This window comes from Trachypithecus francoisi, unplaced genomic scaffold, assembly GCF_009764315.1.
Source record: "Trachypithecus francoisi isolate TF-2019V2 unplaced genomic scaffold, Tfra_2.0 Contig01579, whole genome shotgun sequence".
In the NCBI taxonomy this organism is placed as follows: domain Eukaryota; kingdom Metazoa; phylum Chordata; class Mammalia; order Primates; family Cercopithecidae; genus Trachypithecus; species Trachypithecus francoisi.
This window is the reverse complement of record NW_022681442.1, coordinates 32011719-32039696: the sequence shown is the minus strand read 5'-3', so window position 1 is coordinate 32039696 and position 27978 is coordinate 32011719. Positions and strand designations below refer to the sequence as shown.

The 27978-nt window shown below is 41.3% G+C and overlaps 2 protein-coding genes across 3 annotated transcripts in view; one reads left to right on the top strand and one right to left on the bottom strand.

The window, feature by feature from the left end:
- The first annotated feature begins 6603 nt into the window (after positions 1 to 6603).
- Positions 6604 to 27978, top strand: part of ENTPD7 (ectonucleoside triphosphate diphosphohydrolase 7) — a 54015-nt gene continuing 32640 nt past the window's right edge. Inside the window, exons 1-5 of one of the 2 annotated variants that reach the window (XM_033186110.1) lie at positions 6604 to 6817; positions 7092 to 7191; positions 8663 to 8845; positions 25294 to 25499; positions 25753 to 25903. In XM_033186110.1, coding sequence (XP_033042001.1) covers positions 7184 to 7191; positions 8663 to 8845; positions 25294 to 25499; positions 25753 to 25903 — 548 coding nt within the window. In that variant the 5' untranslated portion in view covers positions 6604 to 6817; positions 7092 to 7183. The remainder of the gene's footprint in view (positions 6818 to 7091; positions 7192 to 8662; positions 8846 to 25293; positions 25500 to 25752; positions 25904 to 27978) is intronic. The other variant, XM_033186101.1, reaches the window with a different exon arrangement.
- The window catches only part of LOC117068653 (cytochrome c oxidase assembly protein COX15 homolog), a 64532-nt gene continuing 60524 nt past the window's right edge, over positions 23971 to 27978 (bottom strand). Inside the window, exon 9 of the mRNA XM_033186129.1 lies at positions 23971 to 24015. Within this exon, the coding sequence (XP_033042020.1) occupies positions 23986 to 24015 (30 nt within the window). The 3' untranslated portion in view covers positions 23971 to 23985. The remainder of the gene's footprint in view (positions 24016 to 27978) is intronic.

The following is a 27978-nucleotide window of genomic DNA, read 5'->3' as shown; positions in this document are numbered from 1 at the left end:
AAGGTGGAGCCTAATTCCCCCCCCCCACCTTGAATGTGGGCTAGGAGTTAGTGACTCACTTTTAACAAATAATGTGTGGCAGAAGTGAAGATATTTGACTTCTGAGGCTAGGTCATACAAAGGATAAAGCTTCTACCTGGCTCATTCTCTTTAGGAGCACCCTGGGGGAAGCCAGCTACCATGGAATGAAGGTACTCAAGCAGCCCTGGGAAAGAACCATGTGAAAAGAAACTGGGGCCTCCCACCAATACCCAGCATCAACTTGCCAGCCATGCATGCCATCTTGGAAAGATATTCGCTAGTTTCAGCTAAGATTTTAGCAGACTATTACCCCAGCTGACATCTTGATTGCAACCTCATGAGAAGATCCTGAGTCTAGAGGCAACCAAATTCTTGACCCACAGAAACTGTGAGAGATAATAATGCTTATTGTTATTTTAAGCCACAAAGTTTTGGAGTAATTTGCTATGTAGCAACAGATAAGTAATACAGTGAGTCTCTCATGGGCTGTTTTCTTCCGTCTTATCTGCCATCTTGCCTTGATCCTTCCTCTTTTTTCATCTTTTTCTTTTTTCCTTGCCAGAGCTCCCCAAACCCAGTCTCTAGAGGGAATGCTCAAAATTACTGTATTTCACTTTGCAGAGTAATTTAAGTCTTCTTGGTCTAAATATCTCCCATCTGGGTTAAACCCAAGGGATTCCATCTTTTCAGACCAAACATATCTGTTAAGGTCTAAAACAGATATTCTGTCTTCCTACCAGGCCCAGTGGCATCAGGTCCAATCAGACCGCTGCCAGCTTGCCCTAATAGAAGTATATATAGGCAAAGTACTATAAGGGCAAAGAATAAGAAGCATGTAAGCTGACTTGGGGGCTCATGGAGGAGGTAATATTTGAGCTGAGTTTTTAAGGATATGTAGGAGTTCATTTGGTAGAGAAGTGAATGAAAGTTACACAGAGTAACAGCAAGTAAAAAGGCTCAGAGTTGAGAAAAGTTATAATCAATGCTGAGAACTTTAAATATGTAAGGGTTCTGGGTGATAACATCTATTAGTGAGCTTGGAAGCTGTTGGGGGCTAGATCATATCAGGCATTGAAAGTCACATGCAGGAGACTACAGGCAACATAAATCCCTGATTCACTGACTTAAAAATAAGAACAATAAGGAATTTAGTATTTCAAATAATAAGCACAAGGTGAGACTGCTCCAATGTCTTAATTTAGCAGCTTGATGATGTTATCAAGAACCCAGTTTGCTTCTGTATTTCTATTCTGTTATCCCCAATCTTGTACCCCCATGATTATAAGATGGTTACAGCAGCTCCAGGCATCATGTCCTTAAGATTACACCTGGACAGCCTGGGCAACATGGTAAAACCCCATCTCTCCCAAAAATACAAAAAACTAGCCAGGTGTGGTGGTGTTTGCCTGTAGTCCCAGTTACTCAGGAGGCAGGAGGATTGCTTGAGCCTGGGAGGCAGAGGTTGCACCACCACATTCCAGCCTGGGTAACAGAGTGAGACCCATCTCAAAAACAACAACAACAAAAAGATCACACCTGGAAGTAGAAAGGGGGCCTTCTCTTCTTTCTCTCTCATTATATAAATTTTTTTTAAAGAAATGGGATCTTGCTATATTGCCCAGGCTGGAGTGCAGTGGCTACTGATAGACACGATCATAACACGCATCTGGAGAAAACTGCAAATATAATTGTAAGGCAAGTCTTTAAAGAGCAGTTAAAAACTTGTTTTGAAATACAGGTTTCTAGAATTTGTTTCAACATGTTAAGTTACAGCAAATGAAATAGAGCAATAGTCTCAATGCTTTTTAATTTGCCCTGGTGACTGGAAACCTTAGAACTCAGCCTTATGAGCTGTTAATCAGATAAGCACTGCAGGTTTTCGCAAAGAATCATGCTTGACAAATGCTTGAGGGCATATGGATTTATTGAAGGAAGTATTGTCCAAACCAGACTGGCAAAATTTTACAAAGAAAATAGAATTTTAAAATGTTGGGATTAAAATGTAGATCTTATTTGAGCATGGTGGTGTGCACCTGTAATCCCAGCTACTCGGGAGGCTGATGCAGGAGAATCACTTGAACCCAGGAGGCAGAGGTTGCAGTGAGCTGAGATGATGCCACTGCATTCCAGCCTGGGGGACAAAGCGAGACCCCTTCTCAAAAAAAAAGGTAGATTTTTTTCTGTTTTGAGATGTAGTTATGAAATGTACATCAGAGAATGTTTCAATGAACTTTTGAATTATAAGTTAATATAGTTTATAAACCATATGAATTAAGTACTATTTTAAAAATAGATAGGAATTATACTTCCACTCAAAAACACCTTGAACTCCTGGCCTCAAGAGATCCTCCTAGGTCAGCTTTCTAAGTAACTGGGATTACAGCTGCATGCCACTACACCCAGCCCCATTATGAAAAATTTTCATTGACTTATATCTGTATTTTTTTTTCTTTCAATAACTTTGCTATGAATGTATCTCTTTTTAAGATGAAGAAAACTTTGCCTAGAAATGTCTTCCCTCCTCCCTGGGCATTCTTTGCAACAGCTGATTTCCCTTTCATATTATTAGCTAAAATTGTATCATATGCCCATTTAAACCAATATTTTGTGAGGGTATGGGCCCACCATGATTGACTTAGACAATCGCAGTTTACCTCCTGGGACTGAGGTTGGAGCCTAGCACCCTTCAAGAACATGGTCAAGCATATTCAGTGTGGTTACTTGTCAAGTTAACAAGGTAGAAGAGAGAGCCTACTTCTGGAATAGGCCATCAGTGGGATCTCCCACACCATGCTAAGGAATTTGGACTATATCTCATTGGAATAAGAAACTACTATGGGATCACAGGATGGGCTAAAAATAATAATAATAAGGAACTTCTGGAATAGGCTGTCAGTGGGATCTGCCACACCATGCTTAGGAATTTGGACTATATCTCGTCAAAATAAGAAACTACTATGGGACCACAAGATGGGCTAAAATAAATAAATAAATAAGGAATTAGTGAAGGATTTAAAATCAGGAAGTAGCATGATGAGATTTCCCAATGGTAACAGAATCAAGGGGCACTCAGGAGGGGCATGGGTCTGGAGGCAGGGCCACCAGTTGGAAGGCTTCATTAGAAGATCTTGGAGAGGATTTTAGGCACTTGAATTAAGCACCCCTAATGACTCATTGGATGGAAAAGGAAAAAGAAATTTAGAAAGAAGATATGCTAGGATGATTCCCATACAGGTTCCTGCTCTGGTGAATCACAGGGTATTTTGTCAAAATGGAGAATATGGATGGAGGAGATTTGGGTGGATATGATGAGAGTGGAGAGATAATGCGTTTATTTGGGACAATGGGGTGCCTGAAAGACAGGTGAAGAGAGATGGGTAAACTTGGAAGGGAGAGTGTAGACCACATGACACTCCTTCAAATTCCTTTAGAGGGCAGGGTAGAATGGAGTGTGGAGGCAAGGAGAATCCACAAGGGGAAATGAAGCAAAGCAAACAACTAGCACCTAATATAGGAACTGTTGGGCTGATTTTGCTCAGGGCTGGGCATCAAGCACATCTGGAGAAAATTGCAAATGTAACTGTAAGGCAAGCCTTTAAAGAGCAGTTAAAAACCTGTTTGGAAACATAGGTTTCTACAATTTGTTGCAACACGTTGAGTTACAGCAAATGAAATAGAGAAATAGTCTCAGTGCTTTTTAATTTGCCCTGCTGACTGGAAACCTCAGAACTTAGCCCTATGAGCTGTTAACCAGATAAGCATTGCTGGTTTTTGTAAAGAATTATGCTTGACAAATGCTTGAGGGCATATGGATTTATTGAAGGAAGTATTGTCCAAACCAGACTGACAAAGAAAGTTTTACAAAGAAAATATAATGAAAAGATGTTGGGATTAAAATGTAGGTCTTTTCTGTTTTTTTTTTTTTTTTTTTTTTTTGAGACAGAGTCTGGCTCTGTCGCCCAGGCTGGAGTGCAGTGGCCAGATCTCAGCTCACTGCAAACTCCGCCTCCCAGGTTCACACCATTCTCCTGCCTCAGCCTCCTGAGTAGCTGGGATTACAGGCGCCCGCCACCTCGCCCGGCTAGTTTTTTGTATTTTTTAGTAGAGACAGGGTTTCACCGTGTTAGCCAGGATGGTCTCCATCTCCTGACCTCGTGATCCACCTGTCTCGGCCTCCCAAAGTGCTGGGATTACAGGCTTGAGCCACCGCGCCCGGCAGTCTTTTCTGTTTTATGATGTAGTTATGAAATCTAAATTAGAGGATGTTTCAATAAACTTTTGAATTATAAGTTAATATAGTTCATAAACCATGGGAATTAAGTACTATTTAAAAAATAGGAATTATACTTCCACTCAAAAACACCTATTTTGTGGAACACTAAAGTTCGAAATATATAGATAGATAGATAGATTAGACTTAGAACTCACAGAAGGCAAATTCAAGAAATTTTTAAAAATTACTCCAAAACATTATTTTAGTTCTTTCCATATTTATTTTGTTCTAGGAACTGAACTGGGTCCTGAAATAATGAAAATAACTAGTATCTGTAATAAATAAAAATATCTGTATAATGTGGTTAATCCCAACTTTATGCAACTGTTCTATTCAATGTGATTTCTAGGGGTCCAGATAAAATATAACACTTGAGGCAGAGTGGGAATTGAGGGACAGAGAAAAAAAAACTGAGAACTGAGAATTGAAGAAGAAAGGCAAATTAGGAAGTTCAATCAGGTTAGGAGAGTAGTGGAGCAAAAAAAATGAGTCATAAGAACTGAATATAGAAACTGGACAATGGCTAGATCTTATACGACAATTAGAACTCTGACCCACAATCTCTACAGCAACCAGCCCAGAATAATCAGGACTTGGTCAATGACTCAGTTTCCCTGTTTTTTGCCTCCTCCTTTCTTCAACTCAGGACCCACTAAAGACAGCCAAATATGCCACCTACCCCAAACCAATCGCATAAGAGACACTGCTTTTGTCAGCCCACCTCCAGCTTTCCGATGCTAATACCCTCAAGTCAGAGCATACATGAAACCTTCCCTTTTTGTTCACTGCTAATCTTTCCTGGCCAGGTGCAGCTGCTCATCCCTGTAATCCCAGCACTTTGGGAGGCTGAGACAGGAGGATTGCTTGAGCCCAGAGTTCAAGACCAGCCTGGACAACACAGTGAGACTCCATCTCTACAAAGAATTAAAAAATACAAGCCAGGCACGGTGGCACGTGCCTGTAGAGCCAGCTACTCAGGAGGTTGAGGTAGGAGGATCACTTGCTCGGGAGGTCGAGGCTGCAGTGAACCATGATGATGCCACTGCACTCCAGCCTGGATGACAACAGAGTGAGACCCTGTAGGTAAGTAAGTAAGTAAGTAGTTTTCCTAATGTCCTGACAGGCTTTGAGTCTGCCAAATGCAAGTGATGGTGACTGACTCCCTTGTCATAGCAAGCTTTGAATAAATAAAGCATTTGGGTGGTCTTCCCCAATCCCCCCACATTCATTTATTTGCTTATTAATTATACATCAGTTGTGTTTTATCTGCCAGACAGTGGCCAGTATTGGGAATATGTGGAAGCAGATAGTCCTTGCCTTCAAGGATATTCTGTCTAGTGGGACAGACAGACAGACATATACATATAATTGTAATTCAATGTGCTAAGTGAAACAATAGGCATGTATAAGGAAGGTATAGTAGGTCAAGCAGGACTTTTAGGGGAAGGTGACCCTTAAGAGGAGTGGTAAGGAATTAAGTGGAGGTGATTTGGCTAAGGGCCGGGACGGTTATTCAAGGCAGGTGGAGGGGCAGAATGAGCAAAACAGGGCGGGTTGCTGGAACGTGGTAAGGAAGGCAAGTAGCGGCAGAGGACGCGGTAGGGCGGATTGTGGGGCGCAATGCAAGTGCCACGTTGGAAAGAGCTTGGACTTTATGCCGTCCTCCTGGAAATGAGATAACGGCTGGTGTAAGCAAGCAAGAAACACACACACACACTCAACGCGCGCGCGCGCGTCGTTTCCTTTGTGTTACTGTAAGGTCAAGGAGGGCGGCGACACAGAAACTCATGATGATTTGGCATTAGTAGACATTCAGTGAATGAATGGACATAAGGCTTTGGTGTAAACAAATGAATGAATGGACATAAGCACTTTGGTGTAAACGTCATTGTTTTCAATGTATGTTTTTCTCACGGAGCAAGACAATGAGGTCGGGGCATCAGTTTGGGAGGTGATAGGGAAGGTTTAAGGTGGGAGAACTGCCATTCTGGTAGGGAGGGTTAGTGGGCACAAAACCAACAATAGGTTATGAGCAAGGGATGCGCTTCCGTCACGAACACCCCGAAACCCACCCAACGGAGGTACTCTGTCCCGGGAGCGGCCGTGGAGAAAGCAACCGGCCGAGAGTTCGCGCCCCTGGGAGGGCAGCGAGTGCAGGGCCGCCCAGCGCCACTCACCTGTGAGCTCACCGCGGGCCCTGCAGGCGGAGCCTCGGTACGACGCCTTTCCGATTGGGCGCGGCTCAAAGTCCCGGGGCGGGCATTAGAGGCCAACTGGTCTAGGGGATTGGCCACCCTGGCGGACGGACGTGCTGCTGACGGAGCTGGTTCGCCCCTGGTTCGGCTCGTGAAGAGCCGGCCCCTCTCTGTGGGTCTTCTGTCAGTCATTGGCTCCCTGCGGTTTCCTTGGGGACGTGGCGCCGCCGCCGGCCCGGGCCCTCCTTCCGGCTGGGCAAGGGGCCGCGGGGATCAGCTCGGGACTGAACCGAGCGGTGCCGAAGGAACCGGCGGGCCGCTTGATCCCGTGAGTGTGGGCGCGAGAGGGCTGTGGGACCCGGAGGGACGGGGAGAGGAAGCGGGACCCACACCCCGCCACCTGGGGACGACCGGTTCCTAGAGGACAGAGCTGGCCCACGAGAACGCCCCGCTCCCAGGATGCCTGGGTGGGGTCCCGTGGGCCTGAGGAACCAGAGCAGACGGAGTGGGAGCCTGGGGAGGAGGTGGGAGCCGTGGAATTTCCGTGGAGGTCTTGTCTCGTGGGCTCGGTCGGACAGAAGCCTGAAATCAAATCTTTCTAGGCTGCAGACGTAGGAGATGCCTGGGACAAGGAGGCCACCTTCTCAGGGCAAAAGAAAAAGGTGACAGGCGTTGAGACCACCGAAAGGAACCCATGGCTAGGTAAGGCTGTACACTTTCTCTCCGGCTGGGAGCACGGCAGAGGATGGCAGGCAGGTTGGGGGGCCCTGGGAGGCTGTCCCAAGTGAGGTTTGCCCTGGAGCTGCACTTGGACTTTGTATCCTGGTCAGTTGGATGCAGAGATGATCAAAGCTGTATTATTGCGAGGGCTGATAAATAATAGTTTCTAGCCCGTAGCCCGGGGTGGTGGAGTGAGTCGGCTTGCTCAGCTCTGTAAAGTACAAGGTTGTAACATTGATTCAGATTTGCATCCGAGCAAGGCTAGGTGCCACTTGACGAGGTTAAACAAAGAAGTTTTTTGTTTTTTGTTTGCAATGAACTTTAAAAGCAGACAGACCGAGGTCCTTTTGAATCAATATAGAAAGTGAACTTCACAGATGAATACACTTATCCATACATTATAATACCCCGAAGCTTTTAAAAAATATTAATATGGATCTACATGCACCAATAAGGGACAGTTATCAAATAAAGTGGGGGAAAGATGTAGAACAGCAGGTATGGTGGACTACCATTTGTTTAAAACCGAGGGAATGGATACACACACACACACATACACAGATATATTACTGTAAATATATTGGTGTATATTTATGCTTGTGTATCTGTAGAATATCCCTGGAAAAATACACAGCAATGGCCACGGGTGCAGTAGCTCACGCCTGCAATCCCAGCACTTTGGGAGGCCGAGGCAGGCGGATCACCTGAGGTCAGGAATTCAGGACCAGCCTGGCCAAGTAGAAACTCCTCCTCTACTAAAAATAACTAAAAATACGAAAATTAGCCGGGCGTGGTGATGGGCACCTGTAATCCCAGCTACTGGGGAGGCTGAGGGAGGAGAATCACTTAAACCCAGAAGGTGGAGGTTGCAGTGAGCCGAGATTGCACCACTACACTCCAGCCTGGGCAACAGTGCAAGACTCCATCTCAAAAAAAAAAAAAAAAAAATTACACAGCAACTGGGTAGCAATGGTTGCCTCTGAGAGAGAGATTGTGGGGTCAGGGCAAGAATCACTTTTCACTATACAATATATCCTTTTAAACTGTTTGATTTGTCTTTTGCTATGTGCATATATAATCTGATAAAACATTTAAAAAATCAGTTAAATAAATTTTCTGGCCATCCTGTTTCTTGACAGCATTCTTGGTTGGGAATATTGTAGTTGCTGAGATTCTCCAAGGTTATGAGGTTGCCCAGGGAGACTGGTGATCTTTTCACTAACACGAGATTAAGTCTTTGAATTGCACTCAAAAGTGCAGTTTGGAAAAAAGGCAGATAAGGCTTTTCTGATGTATATAGTAGAAGCACCATGAACTTCCAAAATTAGAGATGAAAAGAACATTTAGACTTCTGTTGGCATGGATTTTTGGGGCTTTTATCCAATTTTAAAACGATTTTTAAGCACTCAATTGTAGAAATGTTTCAGACTCACTAATGTTTGTCTAATTTCAGGATCAGTTTTTCCTACCTCTGCCCAGCCTCCTGGTACTTCACTGTGCCCACAGTGAGTCCATTTCTCCGTCAGCGGGTAGCATTCCTGGGACTCTTCTTCATATCCTGTCTCCTTTTACTTATGTTAATCATAGACTTTCGACATTGGAGTGCTTCATTACCACGAGATAGGCAATACGAAAGGTGAGTCAGCTTTAGATTTTGGCACTGAAGTCATAAATATTTTCATAAGCCGTTTAACACATTACTAACTTTGACCCTTTTGGGTGATACTGTACTTTTATTAGTAAAATTGCATGCCATTTATTACATAAAGAAGATCTTGAGCCCCATTTTGGCAATGTTCAGTTTGGTACAGGAATACTGATACTGCATGAAAGGCATCTTTCTATTTTCTTGTTTTGGTGGGCTGAAACTTATTGTGTGTATACATATTTAGGACTGTAATATACCTTTATGAATGGACCCCTTTATCATTATTAAATGATTCTCTTTATCCTTGATTATATACTTTGCTCTGAAATCTACTAGTCTGGTATTACTATAGCTACTCCAGCTTTCTTTTGATTAACATTAGCATGATAGATATTTCTTCTATAGTTTTAGTTTTAGCCTATTGGTGTCTTTATATAAGTGGGCTTCTTGTAGTCAGTGTTTGGTTGAGTCTTGTTTCTTAATCCAGTCTGACTATCTCTGCAGTTAATTGGGGTGTTCAGGCCATTTACATTTAATCTGATTATTTAGTATGTTTAGTTTTAATCTTGCTATTTGTTTTTCATTTGTCACATTTGTTCTTGCTCTTTTTCCTCTTTTTCCCTCTTCTTTTCAGTTGAGTACAGTTTTTATGGTTCCATTTTATCTCTCACATTGGCTTATTATATATAACTTTTTCTTTTTTTTAGTGGTTAAAGTTTATAGTGTCATCTTTAATTATCACAATCTTCCTTCAAGTAATATTACTCCTCTTCACATCTAGAACAAGAGCCTAACAACAGTATTCATTCCTCCCTTCCTTTTGGTCTTTGTGCTATTTGTCATATATTTTATTTCTACATGTTATAAGCTCCACAATATATTGTTATTATTTTTGTGTTAGTCAATTATCTTTTGAAGAGATTTTCAATATAAGAAAAAAAAAGGCTTATATATTTAACCATATTGTTGCCTGAAAGGGTCATATAAGCAAAGTGACCCTTGAATGCTGAAGGGACTGAGAAACCAAAGGAGGAGGCAGGCAAATTGTTCATTGGTATTGATTGATTTATTGAGGGAACTTGCAGACAGAAGCGTGGTCCTGGGTAGCTGCAAGACAGGTAGGTCTGCATACTGTTACTCCCGAGACCCAGGGCTTATATAGTACAGGGAGACGGGATATGCACCCTGTGCAAGACAATTAAAGACAGCCCTCCAGAACAGGCAAGAATGCTGCATGTGCCATATCCTGTCATTTGTGTGCCAACACCAAGGTTGACATGTTCTTACACTAGTAAATAAAGCAGGAATCAAGAGGCATTTACTGGACTGGGGCTAGTCAGAAGTTAACATGGCAGATTAGCATCCAAGATGGAGTCACTTTTGTCTATATTTACCATTTCTGGGCTGCTTCATTCCTTTGTGTAGATCCATGTTTCCATCTGGACCCATATTTCCATATTTGCTTTTACCTCAAGAACATTCTCTAGCATTTCTAGTACAGCAAGTATGTGGGTGATAAATTCTTTCAACTTTTATATGACTGAAAAAGTCCTTATTTTGTTTTCCTTTTGAAAGAAATGTTCATTGGGTATAGAACTCTAGGTTGATCATTTTTTTCCTTTCATTACTTTAAAGATGATGCTTCACTGTCTTTTGGCTTGCATTCTTTCTGAGATGTTTGCTGTCCTTTTAATCTTTGTTCTCTCTGTATAGAATGTGTCTTTTTTTCTCTGAATACTTTTAGAATTTTCTGTTTATCACTGGTTTTAAGCAATTTGATTGTGATGTGCTTTGATGTTGTTTTCTACATGATTTTATTTATTTATTTCTTTGTTTTTGAGACTGTCTCGCTCATCTCCCAGTTTGGAGTGCAATAGTGAAATCATAGCCCACTGCAGCCTCAATCTCCTGGGTTCAAGCTATCTTCCTGCCTCAGCCTCCCGAGTAGATGGGACTGCAGGCATATGCCATCATACCTGGCTAATTTTTTTTTATTTTTAGTAGAGGTGAGGTCTCGCAGTGTTGCTTAGGCTGATCTCAAACTGCTGAGCTCAACCTATCCTCCCACCTCGGCCTCCAAAGTGCTGGGATTACAGGCATGGGCCACCATGCCCTGCTTACATGATTCTTGTGCTTGTGATTTGTTGATTCTTGGATCTATGGATTTATAGTTTTAATCAAATTTGGAAACATTTTGTCCATTACTTCTTCAGATTTTTTTTTGTTCTTCCCTGCTTTTCCTCTGGGGACTCCAGTTACATGTATATTGAGCCATGTGATGTTTTCCCACAGCATACTGATGTTCATTTTTTTTTTTCCCAGTCTTTTTTCTCTCTGTTTCATTCAGATTTTTTTTGCTGCTTTCAAACTTGTTAGTAATTTTTTTCCGTAGTGTTTAATCTACTGTTTCATCCAGTGAAAGTCTGACATCTTTTTTCACAGATAGTACATCTGAATTATTGGATATACTTTTAGCTATACCAGTTGCACAGAAGGTCTATATTTCTTTATAGCAGTGATTCATTTTGCTATTTTTTTGAGATTAGTTTTTGATGAAGCTACAAAGTTAAATAATGGCATGTTATGTTCATCATCTTCAACATGATTTTCTTATTAAAAAATTTTTTTTCTTTAGAGACAGTCTCACTCTGTCACCCAGGCTGGAGTACAGTGGTGTGATCATAGCTCACTATAACCTTCAACTCCTGGGTTCAAGCAATCCTCCTGCCTTGGCATCTCAAAATGCTGGGATTACAGATGCGAGCCACTGTGCCTAGACTTATTTTTAAAATATTTAAGTTTTCTCTTTCTTTTTTTTTCTTTTGAGACAGTCTTACTCTGTTGCCCAGGCTGGAGTGCAGTGGTGCTATCTCGGCTTACTGCATCCTGTCTTCCGGTTCAAGTCTCCTGCCTCAGCCTCCTGAGTAGCTTGGACTACAGGCACATGCCACCATGTCTGGCTAATTTTTTGTATTTTTAATAGAGACGGGGTTTCACCGTGTTAGCCAGGATAGTCTTGATCTCCTGACCTTGTGATCTGCCCACCTCAGCCTCCCAAAGTACTGGGATTACAGGTGTGAGCCACCATGCCCGGCCTAAATTTTCTTTTTATTGCTTCTCAGATATGTATTAGTTAAGAGGCTTTGGGCTGCAAATAACAGCCCACATTGACTTAAACAGTAAGAATGCTCACATACTTGGAAGTCCAGGGGTAGAGGGACTACAAGTTCAACACTGGCTAACAGGATGAGAGGCTGTGTCTCTCCTGTCTATTGTCCACAGTGTCAGTTTACTTAATGGTTGAAAAACAGCAGACTGCCAGGCATGGTGGCTCATGCCTGTAATCTCAGCACTTTGGGATGTGGAGGCAGGTGGATTGCATAAGCTCAAGAGTTCGAGACCAGCCTGTGTAACATGGCAAAACCCTGTCTCTACAAAAAAAAAATACAAAACTTAGCCAGGCATGGTAGCATGCACCTGTAGTCCTTGCTTCCCAGGAGGCTGAGGAGGGAGGATCACTGGAGCCTGGGGAGGTGGAGAATGCAGTGAGCTAGGATCACGCCATTGTACACCAGCCTGGGTGACAAAGTGAGACCCTGTCTCAAAAAAAAAAAAAAAAAAGAAGAAGAAGAAGAAGAAAAACAGCAGAAAGTAACAACCAGGGCAACATATACATTCACTCATGTTGCATAGGAGACAGAAAGGCTTTCCATGACTCTCTTCTAAGAATGGGGAAGAGCTTTGCCGGAAACCTCTAACGACCATTTCCTGGAATCTTTTTTGGTTAGAATTGGGAACACATGCCTACTCTCCTTTTTATTTCTGGATTCTGTCCCCAGATTTTCTCATTTCCCTTTCACTTTGGTCATTAATTAATTCATTCATTCAACAATAATTTCAGCAGCCACTATGTGCAGATGATAATAGGCATCAGACACCAGATACAGAGACTTTGGCACATTTTCTCAAGAAACCTGTGTTTTCAGCCTTGCCTTCTTCTAGCAGCCCTATTCATTTGTATTTTTGGCTTTCTTTTCTTTTTTTTTTTCTCTTTTTAAATGTTACTGAAATAGAGATGGAGGTCTCATTATGTTGCCCAGGCTGGTCTTGAACACTTGGGCTCAAGTGATCCTCCTGCTTTGGCCTCCCAGAGTGTTGGGATTGCAGGCGTGAGCTACCATGCCAGCCTCGACTTCTTCCTCCTTTGAGAAGAGGAAACACTGTTTGGATGATTATAGTAATCAATCTGCCCTTAAGAAATGTACTAAATCCATAATTTGAGTTTGTTTAATGCTTATGGAATTTTCTTGACAGACCTGCACATAGTTTCTCACTTGAAGACAACATGCTCTAATTATGGAATTCCATGTAGGTTAGTTAATATGGCTAAAGACAATTAGGGAGTGAATGGTGAGCTGTATGGCTGGAGAGCTAGATCAAACTGAGTCTGTTAAGTTATTTTAGAGGGTTTAGACATTACCCTCAGGGCAGAAGGAAGGCTTTGAAAGGTTTTGAAGAGTGAAAAGATTGGAACTGCTTTTTAATTTTTTTTTTTTGAAACAGAGTCTCACCCAGCCTGGAGTGCAGTGGCGCTATCTCGGCTCACTACAACCTCTGCCTCTCAGGTTCAAGCAATTCTCCTGCCTCAGCCTCCCAAGTAGCTGGGATTACAGTCATGTAGCACTATGCCCAGCTAGTTTTTGTATTTTTAGTAGAGACGGGGTTTCACCATGTTGGCCAGGCTGGTTTCGAATCGCTGGCCTCAAGTGGTCCACCTGCCTCGGCCTCCCAAAGTGCTGGGGTTACAGGCATGAGCCATCGTACCCAGCTGGAACTGCTTCTTAAAGAAAGCTGACTTTGGTGGGATTGTGGAAAATGAATTGGAGAGGAATAAAAAAGAAAGCAGGGAGAGTAATTGGACTAGAGATGCTCCTTGACTTATGATGGGTTATGTAAATTGAAATATTGTAAGTTGAAAATGCATTTAATACACCTGTCCTAACAAATGTCATAGTTTAGCCTAGCCTACTTTAAAGGTGCTCAGAACATTTACATTACCCTGCTGTTGTGCAAAACCACCTAACAGAAGGCCTATTTTATAATAAAGTGTTGAATGTCTCATGTAATTTATTGAATACTGTACTAAAAGTGAAAAACAGAATGGTTGTGTGGATACTCATGGTATACTTTCTACTGAGTGTGCATCACTTTTGCACCATCATAAAGCTGAAAAATCATAAGTTGAACCATTGTAAGTCAAGGACTGTACCTCAACAGAGAGATGATTGTGGTCTGAACTTGGGTGGCAGCAAGAGGATGGAGAGAGGTAAAAGCTTTTAAATGTATGTGGGAGGCAGAGTGATCTGATAATTCTTGTCTATCATTGTATCCCAGGTGGTCAGTGCCAATAAATACTTGGTGGGTTGAAATAATTGAAACAAGTAGACTTGTATTTTTTTCCTTATTGTGAACACATATCCATATTGCTTCTGGAAAGAGAAAGTAGGAGGTTTGCATCAGAACTAGAATTTATTTGATACAAAAAAAGTAAATTTAGAGAGATGGGGTGTTAGTAAGGATAGAATCCAAAACTGTGTTTTTTTTTTTAATAAACTTTTTTTAGAGCCATTTTAGTTTTACAGCTCATTTGAGCTGCAGGTGCAGAAATTTACCACATATTCCCTGACCCTACACATGCACAGCAGGGTTGTTTTTGAGAATAATACTTGCGTTAGATGTGTGTTTTGTTTTTTTGTTTTTTTGTTTTTTTGTTTTTTTTTTGAGACGGAGTTTCGCTCTGTCGCCCAGGCTGGAGTGCAGTGGCGTGATCTGGGCTCACTGCGAGCTCCACCTCCTGGGTTCACGCCATTTTCCTGCCTCAGCCTCCCGAGTAGCTGGGACTACAGGCGCCCGCCACCACACCCAGCTAATTTTTTGTATTTTTAGTAGAGACGGGGTTTCACCATGTTAGCCAGGATGGTCTTCATCTCCTGACCTCATGATCCATCCGCCTCGGCCTCCCAAAGTGCTGGGATTACAGGCGTGAGCCACTGCGCCTGGCCGAGATGTGTGTTTTAATCAACTGTTTTTCTGGCATGTGCCACATAAGACATGCTCCAATATTTTCTTCAGACTTAATACATATCTTATATCCATTTATTCATTTATCTGTTTACTTATTCAACAGTTACTGAGTGTCTACACTGTAGTATCAAATAGGGTAGTCACTACCCACAAATGGTTAATTAAATTTAAATTAACATGAAATGAAACAAAATTCAGTTCCTCACTTGGACTGGGCACATTTCAAATGCTCAGTGGCCACATGTGGATATATGGGATGGTGTAGATGAGAACATTTTCATCATTTCACAGAGTTCTGTTGACAGTGCTAAGTGTGCCACGTTTTAATTTCTGCTGTGGATGCTGGGTAATTGTTAAAATGTATTAATTTTTCAGACAGTCATGTGTTATATAATGATCGAGATATGTTCTGATACATGCATCATTAGGTGATTTTATCATTGTGTAAACATCATAGAATACTTACACAAACCTAGATGGTACAGCCTACTACACACCTAGGCTGTGTGGTGTATATGCTCTTAGCCTGCTAACCTGTACACGTTACTGCACTGAATACTATAGGCAACTGTAACACAATGGTAAGTATTTGTGTATCTAAACATATATAAACATAGAAAAGGTACAGTAAAAATATGGTATAAAAGATAAATTGGGTCTGGTATGGTGGTTCAAGCCTACAGTCCCAGTACTTTGGGAGGCCGAAGTGGGTAGATCTCCTAAGCCCAGGAGTTCCAGACCAGCCTAGGTGACATAGTGAAACCTCATCTCTACAGAAAATTTAGAAATTAGCTGGGTGTAGTGGTGCATGCCTGTAGTCCCAGCTACTTGGGTGGCGGAGGCAGGAGGATCACTTGAGCCCAGGAGGCCAAGGCTTCAGTGAGCCATGATTGCTCTGCTGTACTCCATCCTGGGCAACAGAGCAAGACCCTGTCTCAAAAAATAATAATAAAATAAATTGTACACCTGTATAGGGCACTTACCATGAATGGAGCTCACAGAACTGGAAGTTTCTCAGAGTGAGTGAATGGTGAGTGTGAAGGCCTGGGACATTACTGTAGACTTTATAAACACTGTACATTTAGGCTACACTAAATTTATTTAAAAGTTATTTAAATTTTTTCTTTCTTCAATAATAAATTAACCTTAACTTGCTGTAACTTTTCCACTTTCTAAACTTTGAAATTTTTAAAAACTTTTTGACTGTTTTGGACTAACACAACTTAAAACACAAAAATATTGTAAAGCTGTAGGGAAATATTTTCCTTATAATATTCTTATTCTATAAGCTTTTTTCTATTTTTAAAAAATTTTAATTTGTTTTCCTTTTAAAACTTTTTTGTTAGAAATGAAAACAGAAACACACACATTAGCCTAAGCCTGCACAGGGTCAGGATCATCAAGACATCATTAATAGGAATTTTTTCAGTTCCATTATAATCTTATGGACCACTGTTGTACATGTGGTTTGCTGTTATCTGAAACGTCATTATGCAGTGCATGACTGTGTAAGAGGAACTTCTAGCATGTATACATAGTGTACAAGACACTATGGTAAACTGTTCTTAAATGTTCTGTTTAATACCTTTCCTTTTTCATATTCATGTTTAATGTTGTTCACTTTTTGGTAGCCTCACTGTTATCTTCATTAGTGGGTAAAATTTTGTCTGGTTGAACTGTTGTCTGAAGAATGTCCTTTGTAGCTATTGAAAGGTGGTGCCTTCATGTTCCTTTACCATCTGGAAATAACTGAATGAGAGGTTCTGTGTCAGCAATTGGCTTGGTACTGGCCATCCATAGGTGTTTCAATTCTGTTTAATTAAAGCAAGTCAAAGAGAGGCATTACTTTTGGTTAGAATGCTCTTTAGCATATACAGATGAAATGATTGGTTTCTTATGTGTAATAGAACAGTTCAGAGATTTTTTAATGGTGAAATTGAAAGCATTTATTCACGTTTATTTTATTATTTATAGAGTGACTCAAGCCATCCTCCTGCCTCAGCCTTCCTAGTATCTGAGATTATAGCTGCATGCCACCGTGCCTGGCTAAATTTTTTTTTTTTTTTTTTTTTTAGAGACAGGGGTCTCACTATGTTGCCCAGGTTGGCCTTGAACGCCTGACCTCAAGCCGTCCTTCCACCTCAACCTCCCAAAGTTCTGGGATTACAGGCATGAGCCACTGTGTCTGTCCCACATTTATTCAGTTACTTGCTTTTTTTTTTTTTTTTGGAAACAGGGTCTCCCTTTGTCACCCAAGCTGGAGTGCAGTGGTGTGATCATAGCTCACTGCAGCCTCAACCTCCCCGGCTTAAGCAAAATCCTCTCACCTCAGTCCCCCTAGCAGCTGAGACCAAAGGCAAACACCACCGCACCCAACTAATTTTTATATTCTTTGTAGAGATGGGGTTTCGCCATGTTCCTCAGGCTGGTCTCGAACTCCTGAGCTCAAGCAAGCCACCCACCTTGGCCTCCCAAAGTGCTGGCTTACAGGCGTGAGCCACCACACCCAGCCTATTTATTTGATCTTAATGGTGTTTGTAGTGTTTTGTGCAGGACTTTAAATTATAGATGTTCCTGACTGCTCTGATTAATCTTGTTAGGAGGTAAGTAGTAATCTTACAATATACTTTTCTGGGTATGTATTACTATCATCAGTCATGCACAGCTACTTTAACTGTAATATCATTACATTTGGTTCTGAACTTTGAACAGAGTTGAAGAGTATGATGACATTCAGCAAAGAATTAGTAGCCCCATACTCATGGGGGCTACTTCAATTGACTTTTGGCCCATCACTGAGCTCTGTTTGAACTCTAAAGTGGTGTAATTAGTTTTGATTTTGTAAGCTAGGTAATGATTTGCTCAGTTACAGCTCTAATGATGTTAATGCTTTCAGGATAATGGCAGTGAAAAGCCATTGTCTTCCTATTCCACCTTAGGTGATATATTTGTGGGTAACTTTCTTTTCATTGACTCAGCAGTGACTAGAAGGAAATCATGTTTCTTAAACAGAGGGGGTGTGTGTGTGGGTATGGTATTGGGGTGAGTATGTGTGATGGTGAATCAGACCACTTTGGGGAAGGTGGATGTGAGGGATGCGAAGGTTTTTGAGACTTTTCTCTTGGGCTTTTGGTCCTCTTTAGAGATTGGCTAGTGTGGCATCAGTAAAACAGGAGGGTTCAGCAATGTAAGTAATTGACCATGATGGCTAAGGCCACGACTACAAATTACATATGACAAAAAAAAAAAAAAAAAAAAAAAAAAAAACTATATATGAAAAAATGCAGGAAAGGTCTGGTGATCCATTCATGTTAGGAGCCTAAATAGAGGAAGGCTTCTAGTTGGTCAAAAGTGTAAGAAGCCTGATTAGGTCATAAGAGGTCAGAGTTCCAGAAAAAGGTAATATGGTTACTGCCCAGAGGGGAAAACTGTTCTTTAGTTACTCATTTGTATGCACAATGAGAAAAATGGAGACTTTCCACTGCATAAATGCCATTTAGGCCTATCTTCCTCTCTAGTGATCTAAGGTCAGCTGACATTTTAGCCAAAGCACACATAGAGACTTTGAAAGGAAGAGAAAGAAAAGTTGAGTTGCACCAAAACTGGAGCTGTAAAGTTGCTTATTTTGGCAGGAATCAGAGAGGATAACAAGATACTTTGTTTGGAAAGCAATTAAAACTTTCCAAGAAAGAGACCAGTTGATTTTGAGTGGAGCTGTACAAAGACATGGAGGAGTTAACAGACCAACAGCTCCATTTTGTGAGCTCTAGGACCAAACCAATCAATACTATTTGATACATGTTTTGGGCAGAGAAACCTGAGAAACACTGTGACACTGTCAAGGTACTATAGATAAGGTACCTATTCTTGAGAAATTTATGGTCTAAACAGGTACAGCAAGCAAATATGAAAGAAATCGTAGGGGCTTATACTGAAATATAAACAGAGAATATTGATGTCCACATTTTAGAACAGAAGGAAGAGGCCTTTTCAAATCATTGTGGAAATTACCAGTCAGCATTGTTGAGTAGAGGCTTTTTAAGAACTGAGAAGCCATGTCCAAGGAGACAGGAGAGGGGAAGGAGTAGGTAGAAAAGCAGATGGATGTTAAAGAGAAAAGGAAGGTTGTATTAGAGCAGTAGTTCTCAGAGTGTTTAGTGGCCCTTGGAGGGTCTCTGAGACACATTTGGGAGTCTGTGAGGGTGAAACTATTTTTATAATAATACTAAAATATTATTTTGCCTTTTAAAACTGTGGTTCAAACATATAAAATTTACCATTTTTAAGTGTACAGTCAGTAGTATTAAGCATATTTACATTGTTGTGAAACAGATCTCCAGAATTTTTTCATCTTGCAGATCATAACTGTGTACCCATTAATGAATTCTCCTTTTCTCTCTCTTTCCAGCCAGCTGCTGGTAACTACCATTAAATTTTCTGTTTCTACTTTAGATACCTCATATAGGTGGAATCATACAGTACTTGTCTTTTTGTGCCTGGGTTATTTACTTAGCATAATATCCTGAAGATTCATCTGTGTTGTAACATGTGACAGGATCTCCTCCTTTTTTGGGGGGGGGGGGGACTACATTTCTTAATTTTTTTTTATTTAATTTTTTTTAATTTATTATACTTTAAGTTCTAGGGTACATGTGCATAACGTGCAGGTTTGTTACATATGTATACTTGTGCATGTTGGTGTGCTGCACCCATCAACTCCTCAGCACCCATCAGTTCGTCATTTATATCAGGTATAACTCCCAATGCAATCCCTCCCCCCTCCCCCCTCCCCATGATAGGCCCCGATGTGTGATGTTCCCCTTCCTGAGTCCAAGTGATCTCATTGTTCAGTTCCCACCTATGAGTGAGAACATGCGGTGTTTGCTTTTCTGTTCTTGTGATAGTTTGCTAAGAATGATGGTTTCCAGCTGCATCCATGTCCCTACAAAGGATGCAAACTCATCCTTTTTTATGGCTGCATAGTATTCCATGGTGTATATGTGCCACATTTTCTTAATCCAGTCTGTCACAGATGGACATTTGGGTTGATTCCAAGTCTTTGCTATTGTGAATAGTGCCGCAATAAACATACGTGTGCATGTGTCTTTATAGCAGCATGATTTATAATCCTTTGGGTATATACCCAGTAGTGGGATGGCTGGGTCATATGGTACATCTAGTTCTAGATCCTTGAGGAATCGCCATACTGTTTTCCATAATGGTTGAACTAGTTTACAATCCCACCAACAGTGTAAAAGTGTTCCTATTTCTCCACATCCTCTCCAGCACCTGTTGTTGCCTGACTTTTTAATGATTGCCATTCTAACTGGTGTGAGATGGTATCTCATTGTGGTTTTGATTTGCATCTCTCTGATGGCCAGTGATGATGAGCATTTTTTCATGTGTCTGTTGGCTGTATGAATGTCTTCTTTTGAGAAATGTCTGTTCCTATCCTTTGCCCACTTTTTGATGGGGTTGTTTGTTTTCTTCTTGTAAATTTGTTTGAGTTCTTTGTAGATTCTGGATATTAGCCCTTTGTCAGATGAGTAGATTGCAAAAATTTTCTCCCATTCTGTAGGTTGCCTGTTCACTCTGATGGTAGTTTCTTTTGCTGTGCAGAAGCTCTTTAGTTTAATTAGATCCCATTTGTCAATTTTGGCTTTTGCTGCCATTGCTTTTGGTGTTTTAGACATGAAGTCCTTGCCCATGCCTATGTCCTGAATGGTATTACCTAGGTTTTCTTCTAGGGTTTTTATGGTATTAGGTCTAACATTTAAGTCTCTAATCCATCTTGAATTAATTTTCGTATAAGGAGTAAGGAAAGGATCCAGTTTCAGCTTTCTACTTATGGCTAGCCAATTTTCCCAGCACCATTTATTAAATAGGGAATCCTTTCCCCATTTCTTGTTTTTCTCAGGTTTGTCAAAGATCAGATGGCTGTAGATGTGTGGTATTATTTCTGAGGACTCTATTCTATTCCATTGGTCTATATCTTGGTTTTCGTACCAGTACCATGCTGTTTTGGTTACTGTAGCCTTGTAGTATAGTTTGAAGTCAGGTAGCGTGATGCCTCCAGCTTTGTTCTTTTGACTTAGGATTGTCTTGGCAATGCGGGCTCTTTTTTGGTTCCATATGAACTTTATTTATTTTTTTTTTTCTTTTTTTTTTTGAGACGGAGTCTGGCTCTGTCGCCCAGGCAGGAGTGCAGCGGCGCGATCTTGGCTCACTGCAAGCTCCGCCTCCCGGGTTTACGCCATTCTCCTGCCTCAGCCTCCCGAGTACCTGGGACTACAGGCGCTCGCCATCTCGCCCGGCTAATTTTTTGTATTTTTTAGTAGAGACGGGGTTTCACCGTGTTAGCCAGGATGGTCTCGATCTCCTGACCTCGTGATCCACCCGTCTCGGCCTCCCAAAGTGCTGGGATTACAGGCTTGAGCCACCGCGCCCGGCCTGCTTCCATATGAACTTTAAAGCAGTTTCTTCCAATTCTGTGAAGAAACTCATTGGTAGCTTGATGGGGATGGCATTGAATCTATAAATTACCTTGGGCAGTATGGCCATTTTCACGATATTGAGTCTTCCTATCCATGAGCATGGTATGCTCTTCCATTTGTTAGTGTCCTCTTTTATTTCACTGAGCAGTGGTTTGTAGTTCTCCTTGAAGAGGTCATTTACATCCCTTGTAAGTTGGATTCCTAGGTATTTTATTCTCTTTGAAGCAATTGTGAATGGAAGTTCATTCATGATTTGGCTTTCTGTTTGTCTGTTACCGGTGTATAAGAATGCTTGTGATTTTTGCACATTAATTTTGTATCCTGAGACTTTGCTGAAGTTTCTTATCAGCTTAAGGAGATTTTGGGCTGAGACGATGGGGTTTTCTAAATATACAATCATGTCATCTGCAAACAGGGACAATTTGACTTCTTCTTTTCCTAACTGAATACCCGTTATTTCTTTCTCTTGCGTGAGCAACTAATCTTTAAGAAACGCTACTTGTTTAATTTTAGTATAGTATCAAAGAAGAATATTCAGGATGATCTGAAAGGGCTGTTTATACTCCTCCTGTTTCCAACAGTGTGTCTGTGTGAGGCTGGATTTTCACACAAATGCTTCAATTTGTGGGAAAATTGAAAATTTTCAATTTTCAATATTGTTTTGATATATTGTAACAGATTGAATACAGAAGTAAATGCGAGAATCTAGGGTCTTCTGTTAGTTTGGCTATTAAAGATATTTGCAAAATTATAAAACAATGCCACTCTTCTATTTTTTGTTTTAGAAGATATGCTTATTTTTATAAAAATATATTATATGTAATGAATTTATTTTATTTAAATGAAATAAGTACTTAACATTTTTATGTTTTATTTTCTAATATAGTAAATATAGATATAACCTATATCTACGAAAGCTCTTTGGGGTTCAATAAGCTTTAAGATTATAAAGGAGTCCTAAAGCCCCCAAATTGAGAACCAGTGCACTAGAGAAAAGTTATTCATTATGCAGAAGGGGATGGGATTCAGAATCTTGCAAGAGACAAGCAGAGTGGGTGGTTTTCAGAGAAGGGAAGCAGGAAGATTCTGTGAAGCATGTGAAGTAGAAAGATTGCTGTAATTGGAAATGAAAAGTCACTTTGGAATGGGGGTGGATTATCTTGCCTGTTTCTTTTTTATCTTTGGCCTCTTGTGAGGTCAGTATTTGCAAGAGTTCTGTGACTTGAACCCAGACTTTTGCCCAGCTCTCGTGTGATAGAAGTGAGCTGTTGCTAGTTGATTGGTGGATTCTAGCCCAGTTAAGCCCAGTGATTTGATTAGAATGGGAAGATATGTGGTGAAATGGAATCTTTAGGATTAGAAACTTTGTGTTTTGTAACAGATTTTTACCATCTGCTTCATTTCCCTCAACTCACTACTATTTCAGATCCAGAAAAAAGCTACCTACCCCTACTCTCAGTAATAATTAACAACATTATACTGAAGCTTAGTTACCTGCTCTTCTCTTTTTTAAAAAAATGCATTTTGCATTGTAGTATAGGAAAGGTACTCTACTTTTTAATTTCAGAATTATTTCTACATGCTCTTCTTTTTATCAAGTTTGCTTTTCTGCCCAAATAAGGAACTGTGTGGTTTGTCTAACAATGTGAAATCACCAATAAACACTGGCTAGATTGGTTTCAGGAGCATGATGCATGGTTTATTATTCTGATTGGGGCTGGGTTTACTGTGAAGCTAATATCCCTATACCTTAAAGCCCTTCACTTACATGGGCTTTTTTTTTATTTGTAATGCTGAATCTTGTTTTTAAAAGAAGGCTTTCCAAATTTTGTTAGCTTCAGACATCACAAAAACTGTTTCTGAGGGGTTCTGTGTAAGAGCCTTGCAGATCTAGGAGCTGGCTTTAAAGACAATGTTGGATGAGCAGAGCAGATAACTTTTTTTTTTTTTTGAGACGGAGTCTCGCTCTGTCACCCAGGTGAGAGTGCAGTGGCGCGATCTCAGTTCACCGAAACCTGTGCCTCCCAGGTTTAAGCGATTCTCCTGCCTCAGCCTCCTGAGTAGCTGGGATTACAGGCTCCTGCCACCATGCCTGGCTAATTTTTGTATTTTTTGTAGAGATGGGGTTTCACCATGTTGGCCAGGCTGGTCTTGAACTCCTGACCTCAGGAGATCCACCCACCTCAGCCTCCCAAAGTGCTGGGATAACAGGTGTGAGCCACCATGCCGGCCGGCCAGGTGCTCAGAAGTATTTTAATCAACTCTTAGTCTTCTTTATTTTCTGAACTTTTAAGCTTTTTTCCTCAGAGTCATCTACTATTTGCTTTCCCAATGATTATTCTGTTAACAACAGCGGCAGCACAGTTCTGCTATGTGTATGATCTCTGTGAGGGTAGATACCCTTCACTCTCCTTGTTTTACAGATGAGAAAACAGTCTGAGAGGAGTTTATTAACTTGCTTAAGGTCACACAGCATAGAAAGCAATAGAGCTAAGATTCAGACCTTGATGTGTTTCATGGAACACCTTTACTTGTTTCATCTTCCTTATGTCAGCCAGCCAGATATCTTGGAATGAGAATCTGAAAAAATTCCAACACAAAATACTAATGTCCTAGGGGCCAGGAAGAATTATGTTTTTAAAGTGTAATTTATTTTTTAAACTTGGTGGTAGGTACACAGGCATTTGTTTTATTGTTATTCTTTATACCCTATACATATTTTATGATCATTCTTTTTATATTTATAAAATATTTAGGCCAGGCGCAGTGGCTCACGTCTGTAATCCCAGCACTTTGGGAGGCTGAGGTGGGCAGGTCATGAGGTCAGGAAATCGAGACCATCCTGGCTAACACGGTGAAACCCCGTCTCTACTAAAAATACAAAAAATTAGCCAGGCGTGGTGGCGGGCGCCTGTAGTCCCAGATACTTGGGAGGCTGAGGCAGGAGAATGGCATGAACCCAGGAGGCAGAGCTTGCAGTGAGCCGAGATCACGCCACTGTACTCCAGCCTGGAAGACAGAGCAAGACTCCATCTCAAAAAAAAAAAAAAAAAAAAAAAAAAAAAATATATATATATATATATAAGATTGTAGAAAAGAATAATTATTGTTTTTATGAATTACATTTTTAGCTAATGAAATTCTAGCAATATAAATACAAAACGAAAAGCAAAAAAGCAAAACCAAAAAGTCCAATGAAAAATATCACCACTCAGGCCAGGCGCAGTGGCTCATGCCTGTAATCCCAGCACTTTGGGAGGCTGAGAGAGGAGAATCGGTTGAATTTGGGAGGCAGAGGTTGCAGTGAGCTGAGATCGTGCCAGTGTACTCCAGCCTGGGTGACAGAATAAGACTCTCTCAAAAAACCAAAAAAACAAAACAAAACAAAACAAAATCACCTCCCAGAAACACATTACATGAGAAATCGTTCCACAATATTCTGGATGCATCTATACAGAAAGAAAAGAAGTGAGTAAGATTGTCTCAGTTATCTAGTGTGTGTAACAAGCTACCCCACAACTTAATGGCATATAACAAAAAAACAGTTATTTATTCAGGCCTACAAGCTCCAATGCTTGAAAAAAGATTGCTACCTCAGCCAGTTTCAGAGCTGCCCCCACACATGGGGACATCTTGTAGTCATCTAATTTCAGTGGCCTCTAGGCAAGCGAACCAGCTATTGTCTCAGGCACATCAGTAAATCTGTCAATATTGCTTCACTCATTGGTTAGGACTGGTAGTCCCATGCGCCTGGCACATGTAGGCACTTAATGAAGATTCCTGAACAAATGAAGTAAGTGAGGGTGCCTTTCATGGACCTGACTGCTTAGCACTGATTTCTCTTTTTGCCTGACTTAGGTATTTGGCTCGAGTAGGGGACCTTGAAGCTACTGACACTGAAGACCCAAATCTGAATTATGGACTTGTTGTTGACTGTGGCAGCAGTGGTTCCCGGATTTTTGTTTATTTCTGGCCAAGACATAATGGGAACCCCCATGACTTGCTGGACATCAAACAGATGAGAGACCGCAACAGCCAACCAGTGGTTAAAAAAATCAAGCCAGGTACTCATCACATCAGAATATATTTTGTCAATCTCTTTTAAGGCATGAAAGAGGACAGAAAAGAAGGAGAAAGCAAGCTACCCTTTTCTTCTTGAGAGTCTGGGTAACGGGAGGGAAGTCTCATTCATTGTCACCCCCTACCTCTCAAATAAATAAATGTTTAGGACCTTAAGGAGAACCTTATAGGGTATCAGTTTCCTGAGTCTTATGTGAGCTGCTTTTTAAAGAAACTTTTTTGTTTGTTTAACTTAAGGAATCTCTGCAATGGCAGACACTCCAGAACATGCCAGTGATTACCTTCGTCCTCTGCTGAGCTTTGCTGCTGCTCATGTGCCCGTGAAGAAGCACAAGGAGACCCCCCTTTACATCCTTTGCACAGCAGGCATGAGGCTTCTCCCTGAGAGGTGAGATGCAGCATCCAGAAAACACAGGAAAACGGTGGCACGAGAGATGAAAGGCCAGTTTCATGCACTGTCCTCTGTGGTTCCCTGGTCTATATCCCTAAACCCAATTATGACACAGTCATTCATTCCCAACTTCATGTCATTTGCTGCTTTGGGATCAATATCTATCTGGGATGACTATAGTGATTCTTAGTTTGGATTGAGGGTTGGGAGTAGTGGTGATGGTAATAGATTTGGATCATTAGGCACATAGAGAACATAATTACAGAATGAATTAGGAGGAGGGTCACCTGATGACCTTGATACCTAGGGACTAATCGGAGATCTCTGATAGGAACACTACTTTCTCTGTAACTCTGCCTAGAACCCTGGCAATAATTGGGGAGTCCCTCCTCTTGCTGCTCCTGCAGAGCTCAGTCTCCATTGCCTTACGCCAGTTTTCTCAGCCCCAGCCAGTCACGTCATTTCCACTTGACCTTGGCAATTCAGCCTGACACCTTGCCACTTGATCCCTCTTCCTGCATTAGAGGTAGAGGAAGAGAAGTCTGTATTTAAGCCAGTCTCCTCCTTGTTTGTGATTTCTCTCCTTTGGTACCACCTTGATCTGTCCATATTTATATAGGCCTGAGGTAAGAATGAGCTCCCTGAACTTTTTTTTTTAATGATTTTTTATTTTATTGTGGTAAGAACACTTAACATGAGATCTACCCTCTAACCAGATTTTTTTTTTTTTTTTTTTTTTGAGACAGGGTCTGCTTTGTTGCCCAGGCTGGAGGGCAGTGGTGTGATCACAGCTCACTGTAACCTCTGCCTCCCAGGTCCAAGTGATCCTCCCACCTCAGCCTCCTAAGTAACTGGGACTACAGGTGGGGACCATCACACCCGGCTAATTTTTGTGGACCCAGGGTTTCACTATGTTGCCCAGGCTGGTTTAGAACTCCTGAGTTCAAGTGATCCACTTGCCTCAGCCTCCCAGAATGCTGGGATTACAAGCGTCAGCCACCATGCCCAGCCCAACACATTTTTAAGTATGCAATACATTATTGTTGACTATGTGTACAGTGTTGTACAGTGGATCTTCAGTGCTTATTCATCTTGCTTAACTGAAATGTTTGCCTATTTATTTCCTTTAGCATTGTCCTTAGCGTTCATCTGCCTTGTCACATATTGCAGAATGCCCTTTTTTATTTAAAAAAGTCTAAATAGTATTCCACTGTGTGTATATACCATGTTTTTGTTACATACTCATCTGTCAGTGAATATTTAGGTTGTTTCCATGTCTTGGTTATTGTAAATAATGCTTCATTGAACATGGGAGGGCTCATATCTCTTTGAGATCCTGATTTTAAATCTTTGGAATAATTAGCCAGAAGTAGGATTGCAGGATCATATGACAGTTTAATTAGTTATTTATTTATTTACTTTTTGAGACAGGGTCTCACTCTGCTGCCCAAGCTGGAGTGCAATGGCATGATCTTGGCTCACTGCAACTTCCACCTCCCAGGCTCAGGTGATTCTCCTACCTCAGCCTCCCGAGTATCTGGGACCACAGGCATGCGCCACCATGCCTGGCTAATTTTTTTTTTTTTTTTTTTTTTTTTGAGACAGAGTCTCGCTCTGTTGCCCGGGCTGGAGTGTAGTGGCCGGATCTCAGCTCACTGCAAGCTCCGCCTCCCAGGTTTATGCCATTCTCCTGCCTCAGCCTCCCGAGTAGCTGGGACTACAGGCACCGCCACCTCGCCAGGCTAGTTTTTTTTTTTTTTTTGTATTTTTTTTAGTAGAGACGGGGTTTCACCGGGTTAGCCAGGATGGTCTCGATCTCTTAACCTCGTGATCCGCCCGTCTCGGCCTCCCAAAGTGCTGGGATTACAGGCTTGAGCCACTGCACCCGGCCGCCTGGCTAATTTTTTGTATTTTTTTGTAGAGATGGGGTCTTGCCATGTTGCCCTGAATGTTCTTGAAGTCCTGGGCTCAAGCAGTCTGCACGTCTCAGCCTCCCAAAGTGCTGAATTACAGGTGTGAGCCACTGTACCTGGCCTCTATGTTTAATTTTTTGAGGAACCTCTGTACTGTTT